Source organism: Talpa occidentalis, unplaced genomic scaffold (genome assembly GCF_014898055.3).
Source record: "Talpa occidentalis isolate TD23 unplaced genomic scaffold, MPIMG_talOcc4v2.1 talOcc4.16, whole genome shotgun sequence".
Lineage (NCBI taxonomy): Eukaryota > Metazoa > Chordata > Mammalia > Eulipotyphla > Talpidae > Talpa > Talpa occidentalis.
The window spans coordinates 17,774,346-17,792,770 of NW_023601653.1; the positions used below are offsets into that span (position 1 = coordinate 17,774,346).

Sequence of the window (18,425 nt, forward strand, 5' to 3'; positions counted from 1 at the left end):
TAACTTTATTGCCTGAAAAGTCTTTTGGACATTTTGCTTGAGGTTGCATTTCATTTGCAGACCCACTTGCCTGGCATCTTGGTTTAAACAAAAAGACTTTTTGTAAGACTGAATATCTCTTAGTGGATCCTTTGACTAAAATTCCTTGCAATTCAAACTTAATTTCCTTGGATTTTTCTTTTGGTAAAAAAATTTGACAGAAGTACCAGGATCTGTCTGTTTCTATATGTAACTCATCGCTCTGATCAAAGTTGAATGGCTCTGCCTCAAAAGTTAATCTTCTGGGCCTCCCTGGTGGCACAACAGGTTGAGCACTGCACTGTGAAGCTGTCCACAGCCTATGCAGTGTGGGTTCGATTCCCAGCCAGCCAGGGAGATTCCCACATGGCGCAGCAGCCCTCTGCAGTGTCTTTGGTCCTTCTGCCTGTTCTGCTCTCCGCTCTGTCTCTGGTGAATCCTCTCACCCTCCCGTGCCTCTGGCCTGTCCCCCAGCTCTTGTACAAAAATAAATCTTTAAAAAAAAAAAAGTTAATTATCTGGTTCTATCACCGTTTCCCTGCCATGTCTGAAAGGGAGGAAACCACAGGCCGTCGTTGGAAGGAACGTGATTCTGGGGCACATGCCTGGGATGGTAGAAAGTCTGCGCTTAGAATGTGAAGATCTGCGAATGTTATCCTTTTTGTTGGTAGCCTGTACTATTGGAAGTTACTATAGCAACAGAGAACCCTGTTCTTTGGCCCTTCATGCCTATTCACCAGAAGAAAAGCAAATCAATGTTGGAGCCATTATGTTTGTTTAAAACCTGGAAAGATGGCTATAATTTAATTGAGCAAACACCTATTGGTAAATGAGTTTTAGACAGCAGCCTAGTAAACTAAAACGGGCTCATTGTACTGCTGCTGGTTGGGCCCTCTTCTCCTTCAGAGGTGAAGGGTTTTTCTCTCAAACCTCCAATTCAGGCACTAGCACCAGTTTCTTCTGTGTTCAGCCAGTGTGTGATGCCTGCTTCCATGCCTGCCGCTGGCTCCATGCCAAGGAGCACAGCAACAGCAAGACAGCTCGGCCTCTGTCCTCACAAAACTGTGGATTCTTCCTTGGGGTGGTGGGCTCCAGACTCTGATGAGTCTAGGACCTGATAATTCAAGTGAAGTCTGAAAGGTGAATGGGAGATTGACAGGGGAGAAGAAGGGAGTGAGCAGGCAGAGTACACAGCATGTGCAAAGGCCCCAAACATGTGCCTTTTCAGAATTTAAAATAACGACTGTGGCCAGAACACAGTGAAGGCAGTAGGGGCCGGCATTAAGTGGGACAGGAGAACGTGGCTGGGCCTGGGCCGTGTTCAAGATTTCTCACTCCCTCATGAAAAGGAGTGACATCAGATCAGTATCTTTCAAAGATCGCTTGGACTGCTGTGGGGAGTAAGAAGTGTAAGGGACTTAACATAGGTTTATTGCAGGCAAGACTGGTGACACAGACTCTATGAGAGAAACATGAATCAGTTGAGTCAGACACTGGATGTTGCCCCAGTGGGTTTGGGTGATGGACTGTGCGAGGACAATGCCATTCTCAGTAGTGGAAAAAAGGACTAGTAGCTGGCGATTCCGCCTGCTCTGTGGCTGAAAGTAGTCAATTCACAAAATGAAACCCTAACCACCCTCCAGTTTGTCCCCAAGGCCACCAACAGATGCAGTGTCCTTAAGCACTTTATTTAAATACAGGTGGAGCCAAAATACTTAGCCATAATTCCTCAGGTGTTGTACTTTGTGCTTGCTCATCCTATCCACGAATAACAGGATGAAATGAGTCTGGAGAGTCTTGCTTGTGTCATCATCATACTGTGTCCACCATCATCATCGCTGTCGGTTCAGCCATGTGAAGCCACCTGGTCAGCCAGCACTGAGCTGGGGGCTTGTGTCCACCTGAACCCAGGCTCCCGGGCTGCCTGTGATCTCAACTGCTCTCTCCCTCTTGCCCACAGGAAGCCTTAGAATCCTGCCAGACTCGCATTTCCAAGCTGGAGCTCCACCAGCAAGAGCAGCAAGTCCTGCAGACCGACACCATGAATGCCAAAGTCCTCCTGGGGAAGTGCATCAACGTGATCCTGGCCTTCATGACCGTCATCTTAGTGTGCGTGTCCACCATCGCCAAGTTTGTCTCGCCCATGATGAAGAGCCGCTTCCACATCCTTGGCACCTTCTTTGCTGTGACTCTGCTCGCAATATTTTGTAAAAACTGGGACCATATTGTGTGTGCCATAGAAAGGATAATAATACCTGGATGAAGCCACTGGTTCCAGTTCTCAAAATCTTTCAGATTCTTATTTTAATGAAAACTCTGTGCATATTACCAAATTTTTTTAATGAACGTTTGTGCCAATGGAGGATTCCAAGAAGGCCTGGGCTGCGCGTTGTAAATAACCACAATTCTCTTAAATCAGTAGCGGTCGCCAGCTCAGTCCCTGTACTTGGTTAATGTGAATCTGTTTCAAAGCCCTCCCTTCCTTGCTCACTGCCTTAATCAAACCAGATTTCCTGCCCACCTGACTAGCACAGCTTGGCAAACCTCTGGTTATTGAGCACTTGGCATAGTGGCCCAGAAAGAAGGGATTTTAAATCTCTCTCACATCTGTCAAAATTGAACTTCACTGTTAGTGACTGCCTTTTCCCTGAGTCCGGTAAGCACCCAGGAGGTAGCAGGACTGGGCAAGGGAAGAGGCACAGGTGTGACTGTGCTGAGCACCTGTGACCTATGAGAGCACAGTTCATGCCCTGTGCCCCATTCCACTGGTCCCAGGTGACCAGAGGTTCCCTGTGCACCCATGTCCGTAGTGGCTAATTGTATGTTACTGTCTATAACGTGGAACTCTTCTAACACACCTGTTCACCCATCAGATGTCTAACTGGGTATTGTTCTGTTGCACTTTAAATGATAAGACACAGGATTTATGAATGGGGCTTTTGCCGCCTTATACCCAAGGAGCCCCACACCCGAATTGCCTGCCCATTGAATGCCCTGCCTTCAAAGTATGCAGAAATGCTTCCAGATCTCTCATCAAACTGTGGCTTTAACATTCATTTGGGGTCTGGTAAACACTAGCCGGGGAGTTTGTTTCAGCAAATCTGAACTGTGACAAACCCCCTTGGAGGATGGGATGCACTTTATTCCCTGTGGGGGCTCGCAGAGCTTACTCAGTAAACAAGAACAAGCGTTGCTCGCATTGAAGGGGTCTTTTCTAAGGACAGCAGAATCATAGTGTGTAATGCTGCAGTGCACTGAGGCAGGAATGCTGGAAACAGGTGGAAATTAGGACCCTAAAAGGACCAGCAAGAATAAAATAAATTTGACACAGTGTCTAACCCCAGATGGCACAGTGTCTTACTGAAATAGGTTCTAAGGTGTGAGAGAATGCGCACACTTCCCAGAAGTTAACATCTGGGGCCTGCTTGGCAGATGCCAGTCATTGTCTTCAGCCCAGAGGATACTTTTCTTCAAATTTCTTTCTCTGTGTACATATAAAAAGGAAGACATCTGGGAGATTTGAATGCAAATTGTTGTTCAGCCCCACCTCCTGCCAACACTGTCCTTTGCTGATGGCGTAGATGTATGTTAGTGTACATTTTCTTCTGGAAGACATCAAAATCACCTGATATAAATTAGGTGTGATCTTTTACAAATAGCTGCTTTTAGGGAAATTTCCTGCAACAATGTGACGATGTGCTCTGGTTTGAGAGAGTGGAATAGTTGAATATTTGGTAGACGTTTGGTGTGTGTGAGAGACTCATACAGCTTAAGCCTTCTATTTTAAGTTTACAATTCAGTGGTTTTCGTGCACAAACTATCAACTGTCATTCCTATCTAGCTCCAGATTCAAGCTTTTCAAAACCAATTAAAAAGTTTCTTTAAAATCTCGGGTTATCAAGTATTTTGGATTTAAGAAAGAGGGAGTTATATTCCCAACCCCCCTCATGGCTGGCAGACACCCCCTTGGTCTCCCAACGTGCCTATAAATACACTGTGATCCATCAAATCAAGGGGACAGAAATGGAGTCCAGGGAGGAGGGGGGAATGGAAAGTCTGCTTCCCTGTGACTTGTCGTTGTCGTGGCCAGCCCGACCTGTTCCCCTTGACCTGTGGGCATCAGCCTCCACGTGGGCTGGAGACTGATTGTAACATATACCCTGGAGTCCACCAGGGCCTGGGGTAGGCTCCTCTTGATCTCTGAGTCTTTCTCAGGTACCTTGGACATGCCAGGGGTCAGGGTAGGTGTAGAAGCTGCTTTTAGAATGAGATTGCTCGAGGTCAAGACTCTGAGGCAGTCCAAGGATGCTCAGGCCTCCTGGTGCCACCACACTCCACCTCCTTGCTCAGCCTAACAGGTTTGCTTTGCTAAATCCCAGGCTAGTGGTCAGTGTGTCTTCTTCCCAGAGAGAGAAGTAGAGAAGAAAATGGAAAAAGCATAGCTCTCCTCCTCCAGTCTGCAGCTGTCAACAGAAACTTCTAGAAACTGTCTCTGTTCTGAATATGGTAAGGACCTAAATCATCACACCTGATCATAAATTCTTTTCAAAGAATTCAGATTTCTAGTGATTCTCATTAGATATCGAATAACTTTTCATTTTGATATGATCAGCCTACATGGCGTATTTATTTTAGTGTCTTGTTGAAAGTTCATGAAGCTTTTTAATAAGATAATACACTCTGTGGAGACTCTGACTCTCAGCAATTTATCCTTTCCTAATGAGGAAACCCTCTGCTAGTTGTTTGCTACATAAGGAGATTAAATAAAATTTTATAAATATTCCATTAAAAATAGTGATCCAACTAGAACATATCCTAGAATGAGATTTTTTATTTACATGTAAGTCAGCTAATCCTTTTCCCCCACTTTCATTAGTAGTAAACATCTTGTTCATAGCTGAAGAGGAAAAACAGCTGTTACTGAGGGATATAGGATGCTCAATTCTAGCTCTGGATTTTGTCTATGTATGACATTACTTTCATGATTGCCAAGATAATAAGAGTGTGCTGGGGACAAAACAAAAACTTTAAAATGCTCTTCTGTGGGATTTGAATTGGTGATTCCAACTTTTATTTTGAGTATGATGAAACCAGAACAAAACATTTTCCCCTCCTAACCCCCCACTCCCCCCTCAAAATTTGAAAACCACAATGAAACAGTAACTAAAAGCACTCTGTTGATTTTGGCCTGGCTAGTCCCAAGTTTCCAGCATGTACTATTAGTGGTTTTGCTTGTATGATTTCATCTGTAGGGTGAAAGCTCCTGAATCGCCACCCCATGTCATTTCATCTCATAATGTTACTGTCTCTTGCTGTCAATTAGCATCCATGTGGTTTTAGCCCTTCTCCTGCTTTGTCATTTCTTTTCATTTAAATGTTGCCCTTATGTGTATGTTTATGGCTTTGCCTTATTTCTAGCATATCAGGTCTCATTATGAGTCCAATAAAGATGGTGGGGGGCTAGATTCCTTTTGTATTATTTGGTTGGATGTTAGATACCAAAATATTTTGCATCAACTGGGAATATTTTTGTATTGAACCCAAATATAGTTATATTGGTTTGGAAAATATTTAAATATACTTACTAATATGAACATGTGTGATTAAACAACCTATTTTGCGTACTTAAACTTTTGAGGAGGAAGAAATTTTTAATTATTGAGTGTTAAAATTATTATTTTAAATACAGGGCTATATCTGTAGAGAGGTGTTTCAAGGAAAAGTTTAGCCCATGTGCTAAAGAAGGAATTGGTCTTAAAAGATAAATCACTGGAAAAAAAGAAAAGAGATTGATCTACTTACATCAAAAGTAGTTGAAACAAAAAATGGTACAGTTCACAAGAGTTTGGGAACCCATGGATACAAAGCAGAATGAACCTTATAATTGTCTGAAGTCTCTACAATTCTCTGTTTATAAGAAGCTGGGAAGAAATGTACCTTGATTGTTTTAGGGATGATCTGTGTGTTGCAATGCTAATTTATTTAAAGCCTATCTGCATTTGTCCTAAGAGGAGTTTTCCAACAAAATGTACTCTGTTTAAGCTCCTTTCGGCAGTTGTTAGTTAACAACTCTGAAAGTAGAAACTGGAAACATGTACTGTGAGATCTGTTGCAGAATTTCCATTTTGTGGAATACTGTGTAGTTCCATGTCAGTCTAAAATTATAAATTCTCTGTAGATCTTCACCCCATTGAAAGCAGGTGCCATTATTTTTTTTAAATAAACACTTGATGTTAGCTTTCACATTAAAGAGCTAGATTTCTTAATTTTTCATATTTGTCAGAGCCCATCTCAGTAGCAGACTTTGTGTGTGTGTGTGTGTGTGTGTGTGTGCAATCAAATTTTAAAAGTAGACTTGGTTTAAGGAGCACTTTCAGGTTCACAGCAAATGACCGGAAAGTACAGATTTCCTGTATACCCTTGTCCCCACTCATGCATAGCCTCTCCTGTCAAACATCCCCCCACAGAGGGTGCATTATTACCATCAGTGAACCTATGTTGAACCTACAAGGACACTGAAAGTTCATAGTTTATGTTAGGATTCACTCTTGTTCATTCAGTAGCTTTGGACAAATGTATAATGACATGCATCCAACATTACAGTTACAAAAAATAGTTTCACTGCTATAGAATTCCTGTGTGCTTTGCCCATTCATTCCTCTCTCCCCTCCCACCAATCACAATTCATTTTTAAGCTAATTTTTAGTCTTCTGTAAAGGCAGTTGGTGTGTGATATGCAGCTCCTTCCTCAAACCCTAGTGGGGGAGGGAGCAGGATGGATTATTCACAGTCAGTCCCTAGTACTGGGAAATGTGTCCTCACCTAGTGGAAAGAGTAGGTATGATAGGATGCTAAGGACAAAGCAGAAGCCATCGGGATGCAGAATGAGAAAGATGGTGACAGCAGCCCTGTGACAGGTGTGCACATGACCAGTTACAGGAGAGTGAACTTACCCGAGACAGAAGCTCTGCCCTTAGCGGGGTACCTCTTGTTTGGTGCTTGAGTATTTACAAAGCACTTTATTTTTCATAATGTGTAACTCATCCGAAGGCCCATGTGGGCATCACTCTCCCTGACACATGGATGAAATTGACACATGAGCTTTTCTCCAGGTCATGGTTAGCGAAGGAGGGAGTGGGGGCCCTCTGAGCTTTGCCTCTTCCTGATTCTGCCCTTTTGGTCCTCTGCCTCCAGGCAATGCAATGTCCTGAGGAGTTTACTGCATCGGTCATTCAGCACCCGCCATGCACAAAGTAATTAAAATGCTGGGATGATACACGAGTTCACAAATACATGAGCTCATTCTGTGAGCTGGAAAATAGAGCGTGTATGGGTCATTGGAAGTGTTAACGTGCGGCAGTTATTTTGCACACCTATTGTTATTTGCTGTATAAAGATACAAATACATAAAATGGAAATGATTGTAGTAAATGTGTGTCCAGCCCAAAACATATTCCCAAATGTTGATTTAGGGAAATCAAGTTAATTTTCTTTATAATATTTTGGTTAGTTGCGTTCTAGGCAAAAAGATATTGCTATTGGATAAAGCAGTACTTTCTGATTTTGAGTAGCATAGAGGCTAATAAAAAACTTTGTAGACACCTGAGAATGACCACTGTCAACACCTTTCAACTATCTACAGCCCTACGTAGGTGTGAACATGAGAGATAGAAACTTACAGGACACACAGGACCATTCATAGATACGGGATGACAGCTAACGTTCTTTGACCGTTTACTGTGTGCAATGCACTGTGCCCAATTCTCTGCATGCAAAATCAGATGTAATCGTTCTAATACCATTAGGCACCATTATTCCTGAAAAACAGAAGAGGAAATTGAGGTGCAGAGTGGCCAAATAACTAGCAGCACCACATAGTGGGTAATGGTGGGGGTATAGATTCAGCCCCAAGCTGTGTGACCCTGGAGCCCACACTAGTAACCACTACCCTGCACAGCAACAAGGGATTGAGCAGTTGGCTTCTTGCTCAGTTTCAGGAGCCCTGGAAGGGGTCACCTTTAAGTGTATGTCTGGAGGAGGCAATGCTGTGTTTGGAAGTTGTGCCTTTACACCTTTGCGTGGCATGTGCTTTGGTGAGGGCAGGTACCTGAAGCCAGCATCCGAGGTCTTTGTAAAGCCAAGGGCCAACAGACCAGTGGCTGAAGAGAATAGCCTGCTTCTAAAGCAACTTCTACACTTTCCTTTGCTTCCTGAGCTTCTTGGGGTGTGTAATTGGCAGTTGACTTGGCTGAGTATTTATCGGGTTTTTTTGTTTAGCTCTGAGACGGTGAAGTCCCTGGTGGCTTCTGCTTTGTGCTCCATGACATCTGCTACCATCTGTGGTGGCTACCTCTGAAATTTCTCTCCTTGCTAAACCAGCCGGAATCTCTCCCCTGCCAGGCCTCTCACTCGACTAACAGCAGGAATGAACGTGAGCCATGTTAACAGCTGTTTTGTTGGTGGTTACTCTACTCGCCAAGGCATTGGGAATTGGATGTTTTTTTTCCTGTTCTGTTTTAAAATAAGCTACTGAGTAGTACAAAGAGAATTCTTGCCTTGGTAAGTCCTACCAGTTAGAGATGCCATTTGCTGAAGAAATCCCCAGGGGTCTGACTGATTCTTGGACTTGTCTGATTCTTGGACTGTCCACATCACCAGCAGTGGTGCTGACAGTTGTCACTGTGGGTTTGCTCCCCAAAGAGATTTTTGATCTCTGTTCCCTTTTACTATCTCTGTAGTTTTAAACCCAGGCCATCTGGCTGTAGGGAACAGAGAACTAAAAGGCTGACTCCAAAATCCAGGCCACAGGCAGCACGTATTACACACCTATAACTCGGGGGCTTGGGCCAGCGGGGCCCTTTCAAACGAAAGCTTGATTCCCACACAGGGAATCTTCCCCAACACATTGGTCAGATTGTTGCAAGGTGACTTCCTGCTGTGCAGCGTTTGCCCTTGTCCACAGTCACCTCAGAGAGTCAATGAAAACCATCTATGGAGGCAGAATGTGGGCGGCCCCATCAGTCCATTCAACAAGAATATTTCCTCAAAGGAAAAGCTGGAAGAACCCGGAGGGTGACGGCTGGTGGCCGGCCCTCCCGGCGACTTGGAGAGTGGGCAGCAGCGTGTCACTGGTCATGTTGGAGGCGGGGATCCTGACTGACCTGCTGCACTGAGTGGCCTCGTGGGTGCCCAGTTCACAGAGCGGTTCATGGTCTCCCTGTGATGACCCCTCTCTGCTGGGCCACCTGACGTACTGTTTGCTGGCCTGCTTCAGTGGACCCGCCTTAGTGGGATCAGACTGAGCCAGCCAGCCCTCTGAGCCTTGCCGCTCCTTGGCAGCTATTTACATTTAGATGTCAGTCAGCACCTGGGTGCTCTTCTCAGAGTTGAGGTGGTGTGAGTCCATGTCACGGAGTGGCTTCTGCAGCCTTACAGGCAGGTGGCAAGTTCAGCTTGAAGCACGGGTGTGTCCCCTGGCCTGCTGTCTCATTCACCTGGGGAGATGTCTAACCTCTCAGCATCCCCCTTCCTAAACTACCCAGTGCCTGCAGTAGTGAGGTTCTGGCGGGATAAAGTGCTTACAATGGGCCCTTCCTTCATTTCACGTATTAACTGAGCACCTAGGATGTGTCAGGCACTGTTCTAGGCACAGGGGTGCCAAGCATGTGCCTGTCCGGGCTACATGCTGGTGAGAGGAGACAGGTAGGAAGCAAAAATCCTACATTTGGTGGCAGCGAGGGCCCTGCTGGAGCATTTAACCTAAAATTAAGACTTACCTTAATTCTTAGGAGTAAACTTCCTGAGTGGTGTTTTTGTTTGGCTTTTAGATTTTTTTCCCTGAATTCCAGATATTTTTTCCCCTGAATTCTACATTCTTAGAGAGGAATGAACTTCCTGAGTGGTTTTGTTTGGCTTTTTGATTTTTTTTTTTCCCCTAGCTCAACTGCACAGACACGCCCTGTGGTCCTGACAGAGTAGAGCTCTCCAAAGTGGAAATATTTCTAGGTCAGAGGGACTCAGCGCAGCAGCAGCAGCAGGAGCTCTCGGAGGATCTAGGGTGGTTCTGTTTGGAAAGGGGCTGAGATGCTCCTGATATTCCTGCTTGTTTTGGTTTGAAATGAATAACATGCAAATGAGCACCTGGGTCTGAGTCAGCAGTGAGTAACCCCCTCTGCGGGATGTGAGCCCTGAGCAAGCAAACGGGTCTCCCCAATGGCTCCGAATCCTGGAGGAGCCTCTCACTGGCCCCAACCCCTAGCCCCGACCCATGCCTGTTACACCTGGGTTCAGGCCAGCTGCTCGCTGCACTGTGCGTGCCCAGGCGCCCTGGCCTGCAGGCTCAGCTCATGAAACAGCCTCACTCAGAAGCCTGGGGTCTCTCACCGCCTGGGCCCTTGGTGCTGCAGACAGCATTGTTCCCAGGAAAACACTCCCTTCCCCTGCAGCTCCCTGCCCCCATAGAAGACAGGGACCCTGCTTGGTCAGTGGTAAATTCCCAATGCCTTTCACAGCAGCCCTCCACCCAGCCCTTCCTCCCAGTCCTGCCTCTCCGGAGAGCTGCTCCGCCATCAAGTCCTTTGCTCCAGGCCTGCGTTTCCACAGGGTCAGTTCAGCCTACACGAAATGTCCACACTTCTGTTACCCCAAACCGTTTTGTTTCCCTGTCTTTTCCCAGCTCGCTTTTTCTCTTCCCCTGAATCATGGTTTTTTAAAGGAATTAGTCTCTACGCCGCTCTCCTGGGACTGCTTCACTAAAAACCCAGTATTACACCCCCAACCTTGCCCATGTCTTCTCTCGGTGGGGTCCCCAGTGACCAGCGTCTGTGGTGTGCACTGCACCACCTGTATCCTTACCCAACACCTGCATCCTTTACCAGGTGACACCGCCCTTGCGGCTGAAGCATTTAGCCCCATTGGGTGTCTCCTTGACACTGTTCCTCTGGGCCCCCTTCCACCTCTTGACCACTCTCTAGACCCTTTTGGCTGCACCATCTCCATTTTACCCCCTTTGTACAGACTCCCCGTGATTCAGCTACCATCTGCGTGACTCATAACCACCATCTCTATGCAGAGAGTTCCTGTCTCTTTCTTTTAGCCATAGACCTCTATTTCCAAGTGTTTTACCTTCCTCTCTACAAATTTATCCTTACGGCACCTCAAAATATAAAACTCAGCTCACTATTTTGCTGTTGCATCAAATTCATTCTTTCTGAACTCCCTGATTTCACTAACGGCACCACCATCATCCATCCACTCATCCATCCAAATTTAAAACCTCGAAACAATGCTTTTCTCCTTCACCACGTCATGACAATTTTATCGTCTAAATAAGTCTTCCAAATTGTCCGCCTAGCTCTATCCCAACTGCCACTCCCATGGGCAGGACAGGGCACCATCACTCCCCCCAGGACAGTTGTAACAGCCCCTTAAATAGTCCCCCTGGTCTTGGGTTTTATCCCCACCCGGTCCACCCGCTATGAGTCTGCCAGCTAGGCCACCTTGTTCCATTGCTTCAGCCTGTCAGTGGTGGTATAGTTCTCTACAAGGTCAAGCCTAGATTTCTAAGCAAATCCCAAGGTTCTTTGATGCACTGGAGCCAACTCAGGTCCCCAACCTCTTCTCCCACCCTCCTGCCCACCATATCATTTCATACCTTTGAGCAATGCCAAGTGCTTCCTTCTCCCTGTGATCACATTTCCTCTTCAGAACGTTCTCACATGTCAGCTCTGTGAAGGCTTCATGCTCTTCCCCTTTTCGCTCTGTAGTCTGTGAAGAAACACCCTGTTATCATACCTTCACCAGAGTGAGTGGAAACGGCTTTATGTCTGTCTCACCGAGTAGACAGTGAGTTCCCTGAAACCCGAGCCGTGTCCACTCACCTCACTCTCCCCCGGGACCTCACTGAGTTCCAGGCACAGGAGTGGTGTTCAGTAGATGCATTGAGCAAGGAAGCCATGTGGTGTGGGGAGGGACTGTCTTATGGGCTCCTTCCCTTCACCCTAGATTGTGAGTACCCTAGATTGGGATCCTGGTCTCATAAAACCTCTTTTTTTTTCTAGATATAATGGGTATACTAGTTTCAGCTGTACAGTATAAAGAGGACATGCATATGTTATGAAACATAAGACTAGCAAACATCCATCTTCACACATGGTTACAAATTTTTGTTTTCTTATGATGAGAACTTTTTAGACCCATTCTCTTAGCAACTTTCAAATATATAACACTGGATCCTTGGCTGTAGTCACCGTGCTGCACGTCACATCCCCGGGAGGAGTTTATCTTACAGCTTCAAGTCGGAGCCTTCTGACCACCTTCGCCCCTTTAGCCCTCTCCTTACGCACCCACCTCTCCCCTCTGGCAACCACCAATGTGTTCTCTGTACCTATGAATTCAGGATTTAATTTATTTACGATTCTGCATATAAATGAGCTCCTATAGTCACTGACTTTTTCTGTCTTCTGTCACTTTTTCTTCTTCACCATTCCCAGATAGTTGGTATTCAAGAAATATTACTGAATGTGAATTGGGTTTACTCAAACTTTCCTCCAGGAACCCTTCCTGTAACCATTCTCAATGGGTCCATTCTGTTGGGGGGTGTTTTGGTTGAGTAAAAGCCACTGCAAAGAGGGAATGCACTGATGATGGGTTTTTATTTCCTTGCAACAAGGACAGAGACAGTGACCAGCAAATCTAAGAAAATGTCCCCTAGAGAGGACAGCACGGCAAAGTCCCATAGTTTCCCATGTGGGAGGGGGTCTTCAGGAATGTCTGTGTTCCCAGTGCTGGTCGCCTCTCCTGGCCCAGCCTCGTCAGTCATTCCTCATCTTGTCCAGGGAGGTCTTCCAGAAACATACCTTCAGTAACACAACTTCACATGAAAGTTGGTCCTTTCCATGATTCTTACCTCCCCTAGGTTTTATGTACAGACAACAACCTAGTGTACATGGAACCGTCTGGTGATCTTGGCCGAAGGGATAGTTCCTGAACTTTTGCTGACTCTGGGCTCACACCCCCAATGCAAAGGGAGAGACACGAAACTAGAATAGCAGCACTCCTGAAAAGTTTCCCTTTAGCTTCATTTTCCCTGATACTGACCTTTACCTCACTCTGCCCTCCTCAATGTCCCCTCATCCTGTAACAGAAAGAACTCTGGGGTAATAAAGCAGGTCTCATAAAACCTCACTGGGTTTCAGGGTTCAGAGTTCACTCTGGCTAAAAATAGAGCGCACCTCAGAGCCCTGCCCAGACTAGCTTCTAGCACTTTTCACTTTTACCCAAATAGTGACCACTTTCCTGCAATCAAAACAAGGAAACATAATCTACAAAGAGCTCTTAGCTGACCGAGAAAAGCAGTTCCTGTGCACAGAACATGCCATTCAGCAGAACTCCCCCAGGGAGTGGGGGATTCGTGGATTAGGTCACGCCATCCTCACCTTGGCCTCCCCTCACTGTGCTGGTGAAGGAGTGAGGCACCTAGAGTTAGAGCAGGAAGTCAAAACCTCTGCTTCCAAACCGTCAGGCCAGAACGCCCCAAGTCAAAGCCGTCTGTGACCTGGCTTGGGGATCCTGCAATAGGAGAATTTCTGGAATTTCAGTGATTCTGAGTACTGTGGGACCAATGTTAGAAATTTTGTATTTCCCATTTCTGAGTTTTCTGGAACATTTGGAAGGCATATGAAAGTAGGGTGGCTTGGTGTTCTAGGGAGGATCCCAGCCTCCAGCCTCAGTCACGCAGCCCTCTGAAGGCACCTGGTTTCGCCAGAACCTCTTAAAAACCCCAAGGTCTTGCAAATTCCCGTTTCTGCACAAAGAGGTCTAGAGTTACTTCCAGGTTCCAGAACTAAATATTTATATGTTCAGTATACATATATACTGCTGATGCAGAAATAAAGTCGATGCGTAGATAATAACCACATGTATTACGTATTTAGAGATTGTTTGATGCATATGAGTCAATAGAATGTATTGGCTTTTCAATTTTTTTAAATTTTGAAATGACCAGAAACTTAGAGACGAGTTGGATGTTCCAGACAATATAGAGTTCACAGCCCTGGTCTTACCTGATTTCTGGAGCACTGCAGCCCTCTCCCTGTGCTTCGACTCTTTGTCACCCTCTGGGGGTTTCCTTAATATCATAGGCTCTTGTGTCACCTTTTAATTCTCTACCACTCTTCAGAGTTCTGTGGTTCCATTATCTCTCTACCACTTCCTTTCTGTACTCTCATGGCTTCAGCTATCAACTATGTGAAAGATGTTACCGCGATTATGTGGGTCTGTGTAGTTTTGGAGTGACACACCCAATTTTATTTTTATTATTATTTTTTTAATTTTGTATATTTTCACAACATTTTTTCATTTTTACACAATGTATGCATTTTCCTCTTGGTTATAGTCCCCATACAATTCCCACCGCCCCCCTTGTTTTTTGGTTTTTTTTTTTAATATATTTTTATGATATTTTTTATTTTATTTTTATTTATACAAGCACTGGGTACAGTCGGAAGCACGGGAGGGTGAGAGAATTCAGCAGAGCCAGAGCGGAGAGCAGAGCAGGCAGATTGATGAAGTACACTGCTGAGGGGAGCAGCGGGAGGCAGGAGAGGTCTGCTCGCCATGTGGGACCCTTGCCTATGGCTGGGGATTGAACCGGCGCTGCAGAGCTTTGGGCAGCTTCGCAACCCAGTGCTCAACCACTGTGCCACCAAGGAGGCCCCCCCCCCCTTGTTTTGATCCTACTCCCTCTACCCCTCCCTGTAGTGTGTCTCTGGTTTATAGTTACTTGTTGATTTTGATTTTCACTTTAATATAATTAGTCTTTTTCCTGGCCCCTTATTTAGGTTTTATAAATTCCTGCTATGAGTGAAACCATCCGGTATTTTTCCAATTTTAAACTTCTATCAAGTATCTGTACATGGGTATCTCTTTCACCTCAAATTGAAAAATCAAAGTCATTGTTTTTTCTCCTCACACCCTATCTGTTCTTTCTGTACTCTTTACTTCTTTTTTTATATATATTTTTTATTTTTTTACATCATTCTTCATGTTTAAACAATATTGGTCCCCCCCCCCGTCAGATGTAGTCCCCATTGTGCTCTTAACTTCTGATAAAGCCAGCAGCACACCTCCATAGTCACTCGAGCTAGAAACCTCAAAGCCATCTTCCTTATTGCCATCACTGAGTCACGTCAATTCTGCCTTCCAAATATATCTCAAATGTGTCACCTTTGTACCTCCACTGCCACTACATTAGTTCTGGTTCATTTCTTCCCAGGGGAGTTGTAATAGCCTCTTGACTGCTGTCTCTTTCCCTGTCTGGTATGAGGATATGATACTTAGAGCTGTGGCAGCCATCTTGCAGCCATGAGGGGACAGACATGAGAAGTCATAGCCAGGGAACTAAAGATGGCTGGAGAAAATGGCAAGTGGCTGGGTCTTGTCAGCCGGGCAGTGTTGCTGAATGAATACCAGGGATCATTGAACCTGCATGCTTCTGGTGATGTGAGGGCCTAAGTGCCTGCCCTGTGTTAGCGCCTCCTAGTGGCCATTTTTTAAAAAATACTTATTTATATATTTTTACAGCATTGTTCATTTTTGTACAATGTTTGCTTACTTTTCTCAGGTGTAGTCTCCACAGAATTTCTACCACCCATTTCCCCTTGCACCGTTGCCATAGTCCCTTGTGTAAGAACACTTTCCCTCCCGTGTTTTGCTCCCTCTCCCTCCCCTGCAGAGTGTCTGATTAATTGTTGCCTTTTAATTTTGTTTTTTAACATATTATAACCATGAATTACATGATAGCCATTTCAAACTGACACACAATGGGAAAAAGGAAGGAAGAGAGTAAGCAATCCCTGACATGTTCATGTGACGATCTTGACGCGGTTATTTTAGTGTGGGGATACTGGGGGAAAACTTTTAGGTCCTGGGGGGAGAATCAAATTATTAGCTGCTTAGTTTTTCTGTTGTTGTTATTGAGTCATATGTTCAGCTGATATCACACCCATGTCTCTCCGTGAACCTTTACCCAACCCCTCACGTGTTCCCTTTCACTTAGAACTTGTTTTGGGGCTAACTTTGTGGGGGCTGTTTTTAAACGGTCGCATCAAACATTCTCTGGATCAAAATGGTCATGTGAAGTGGGCCTCCATCAAAGGTACATTGTGGGCGAAGTCACTGGAAGGAGGCATATGGGATGTAGGGGCGGCTGCTGCCTGGCGGGATACAGGGTGTGAGAAAGGATGGAATGCCCATTTAACTGGGTCTTGCTTGGCTCCACCTCGTGCAGACTCCTTGCACTCAGTATGCCGCTAGGTGACCCCTTAGCTCTACCCGATGCACATATGAACCCCATGACATGACTCCCCAATGTCATATGGCGATCGTGACCTGCTCCCACTCCAAGGTCCATCTCCAGTGTCAGAGTGGTAATCTGGTTGGAAGTAGGACTGTGGGGTTGTCTTGAAGCTGAATGTGTTACTAATGGCTGCTGTTGGTGGCTTAGGGGAAGCTCCAGGCAGAATCCTCAGCAGAGGTAGTATAAACATGAAATCCAGACCAGGGAGAAAAAAGAGGAACCTGAGGCTAATGGGGGACAAAGCAGAACTCAGGGTCCCTTTGAAAGCATCTCCACTGATATTCAGAAGCGCAGATGGATTTGAATGTGTCTTCATGGCCACGATCCTGGCGTTCTTACCAGTGGTCAAGATTGAGCGTGAAGAATTAAGTCTCTGCCACCAAGTACAAAAGCTGTGGGACCAGCAGGCTGGCATCTGCCCAGTTCTTAGTAACTAGACCCCAAAAGACAGGGATCCCCAGCCACACGGTCTACCTCTCCCCAAGACCCACCTCCACCCTGGGCTGGCTCTTCTGAAAACAGTGCTTCCAGCTTTCCTAATTGTGACTAGTTGGTTATTGCTGGAGGAGTTGTTTCCCTGCCCAATGAAGACCTGCCCTCGAGCAAACAGAGAAATGCTGACTGAACAGGGTTGGCCACTGAAGAGCAACCATCTTTTGTTCATATCATTTCTTCTAACTTCTTCTTCTCTCTGTGAGAAAAATTTTAGGGGAGTGGGCATTTCCTCCTTCAAAAATTGTCACCCAAGCGCTCCATGGCCACCTGGCTGCTTCACGGCCACATCCTAAGACCACCAAGGCTCAGCCGGCCATTTCCGTATCCAGGAAACCAAGCAAATTGCTGGGTACGTCGTCCTCATTGCTGAGGTTGTAGCAGCCTCTAGGGGTTGCCACGGGTTACTGAGTACTTGGGACCGTGTCCATCAGTTTAAAGTGAGAGCTCTCAGTAATTCCTCCAGGTGTCCCCAGAGGGCAAAGCTGATCTGCCGTCTGGACCGCAGCACCACTTTCCCTGATGTGCAAGTCCTGGAACTGGCTAGAGAAAGTGTAAAGAAGGAAACGGGTAGAACCTGTGGGCTGTCAGCTTGCCAGTGTCCACCTAAGAATTACACTAAGTGTGTGCATGCAGAGACACACGTATACACATGTGTATGCACATGCATGTGCACACAGATACATACCTATGCCTGTGTGGACAGGTGCACACACATGTATGCGTGCACACGTGCATGTGCAGCCATGCACACATACATGCTCATGCACACAGGCAGCAACCTGTTGTGAATGGGGCTCACATTTTACTCATTATCACCCCTTCAACATCCCTCCGACCCCCTGGACTGACCCAGTTGTTTCCAGGTCCCAGTCTCCTTGTTCTGCACACACTCACGTGAAGCCCTGGAGAGAGCTGTTGCTAAGGGAACGTTTTGCTTTTTCCCCAGTCTATCCACCAGGGTGTTCCATGCTCTAGTTTTTATGATTTGTCTCACAATCAGAAGCAATCTTGTCACTCCCTGCTTAACAGCCTTCAGGCATTCCCCTTATGGCTAGGGCTGGGGTAAAGGTGAATCTCCTACCAGTGGCATAGGAGGCTCCTTTCCTGACTCTCCCATACCCTGCATCTCTCAGCTGGTCTCTCTCCTGCCACAGCAACTGCACATCCTAGTTGGGTACAATCCTTTTGTGCTTCACATGCTGTGCTTGCTCTCACCCCTGAGCTTTGACAACAGTCTCCTCTGCTCATAGCTCTTTGTACTGCACAACAGTTTCTAGTCATTGGTTGTGAGTGTGAGTGTGTGTGCATGTCACAGAGTACTCAGCAAGGCATGTGGGATCTGTCTGTTGCAGCGCCCCAAGCTCCTGATCCGAAGGATGCTAAAAGAGTTTAAGACACAGCTTCTACTGTCATGGTATTTTATCTTCTGGTGGGATGAATAAGACATGAACACATGAAACATCAGAAAACATCAAGTGCTAAACCAGAGACTGCAAATTGATGACCTGTGGGCTGAATCAAGCCTTTAAATGTCTCTTAGCTAGCACGGTTCCAT

The 18,425-nt window shown here is 45.9% G+C and overlaps 1 protein-coding gene across 7 annotated transcripts in view; it reads left to right on the top strand.

Annotated features, from left to right (window-relative positions):
• TMCC3 (transmembrane and coiled-coil domain family 3) overlaps positions 1-6,372 on the top strand; it is a 130,840-nt gene extending 124,468 nt beyond the window's left edge. For all 7 annotated transcript variants that reach the window (XM_054696126.1, XM_037513859.2, XM_054696125.1 and 4 more), the window contains exon 4: positions 1,979-6,372. In XM_054696126.1, the coding sequence (XP_054552101.1) occupies positions 1,979-2,281 (303 nt within the window). In that variant the 3' untranslated portion in view covers positions 2,282-6,372. The remainder of the gene's footprint in view (positions 1-1,978) is intronic.
• Positions 6,373-18,425: the final 12,053 nt, after the last annotated feature.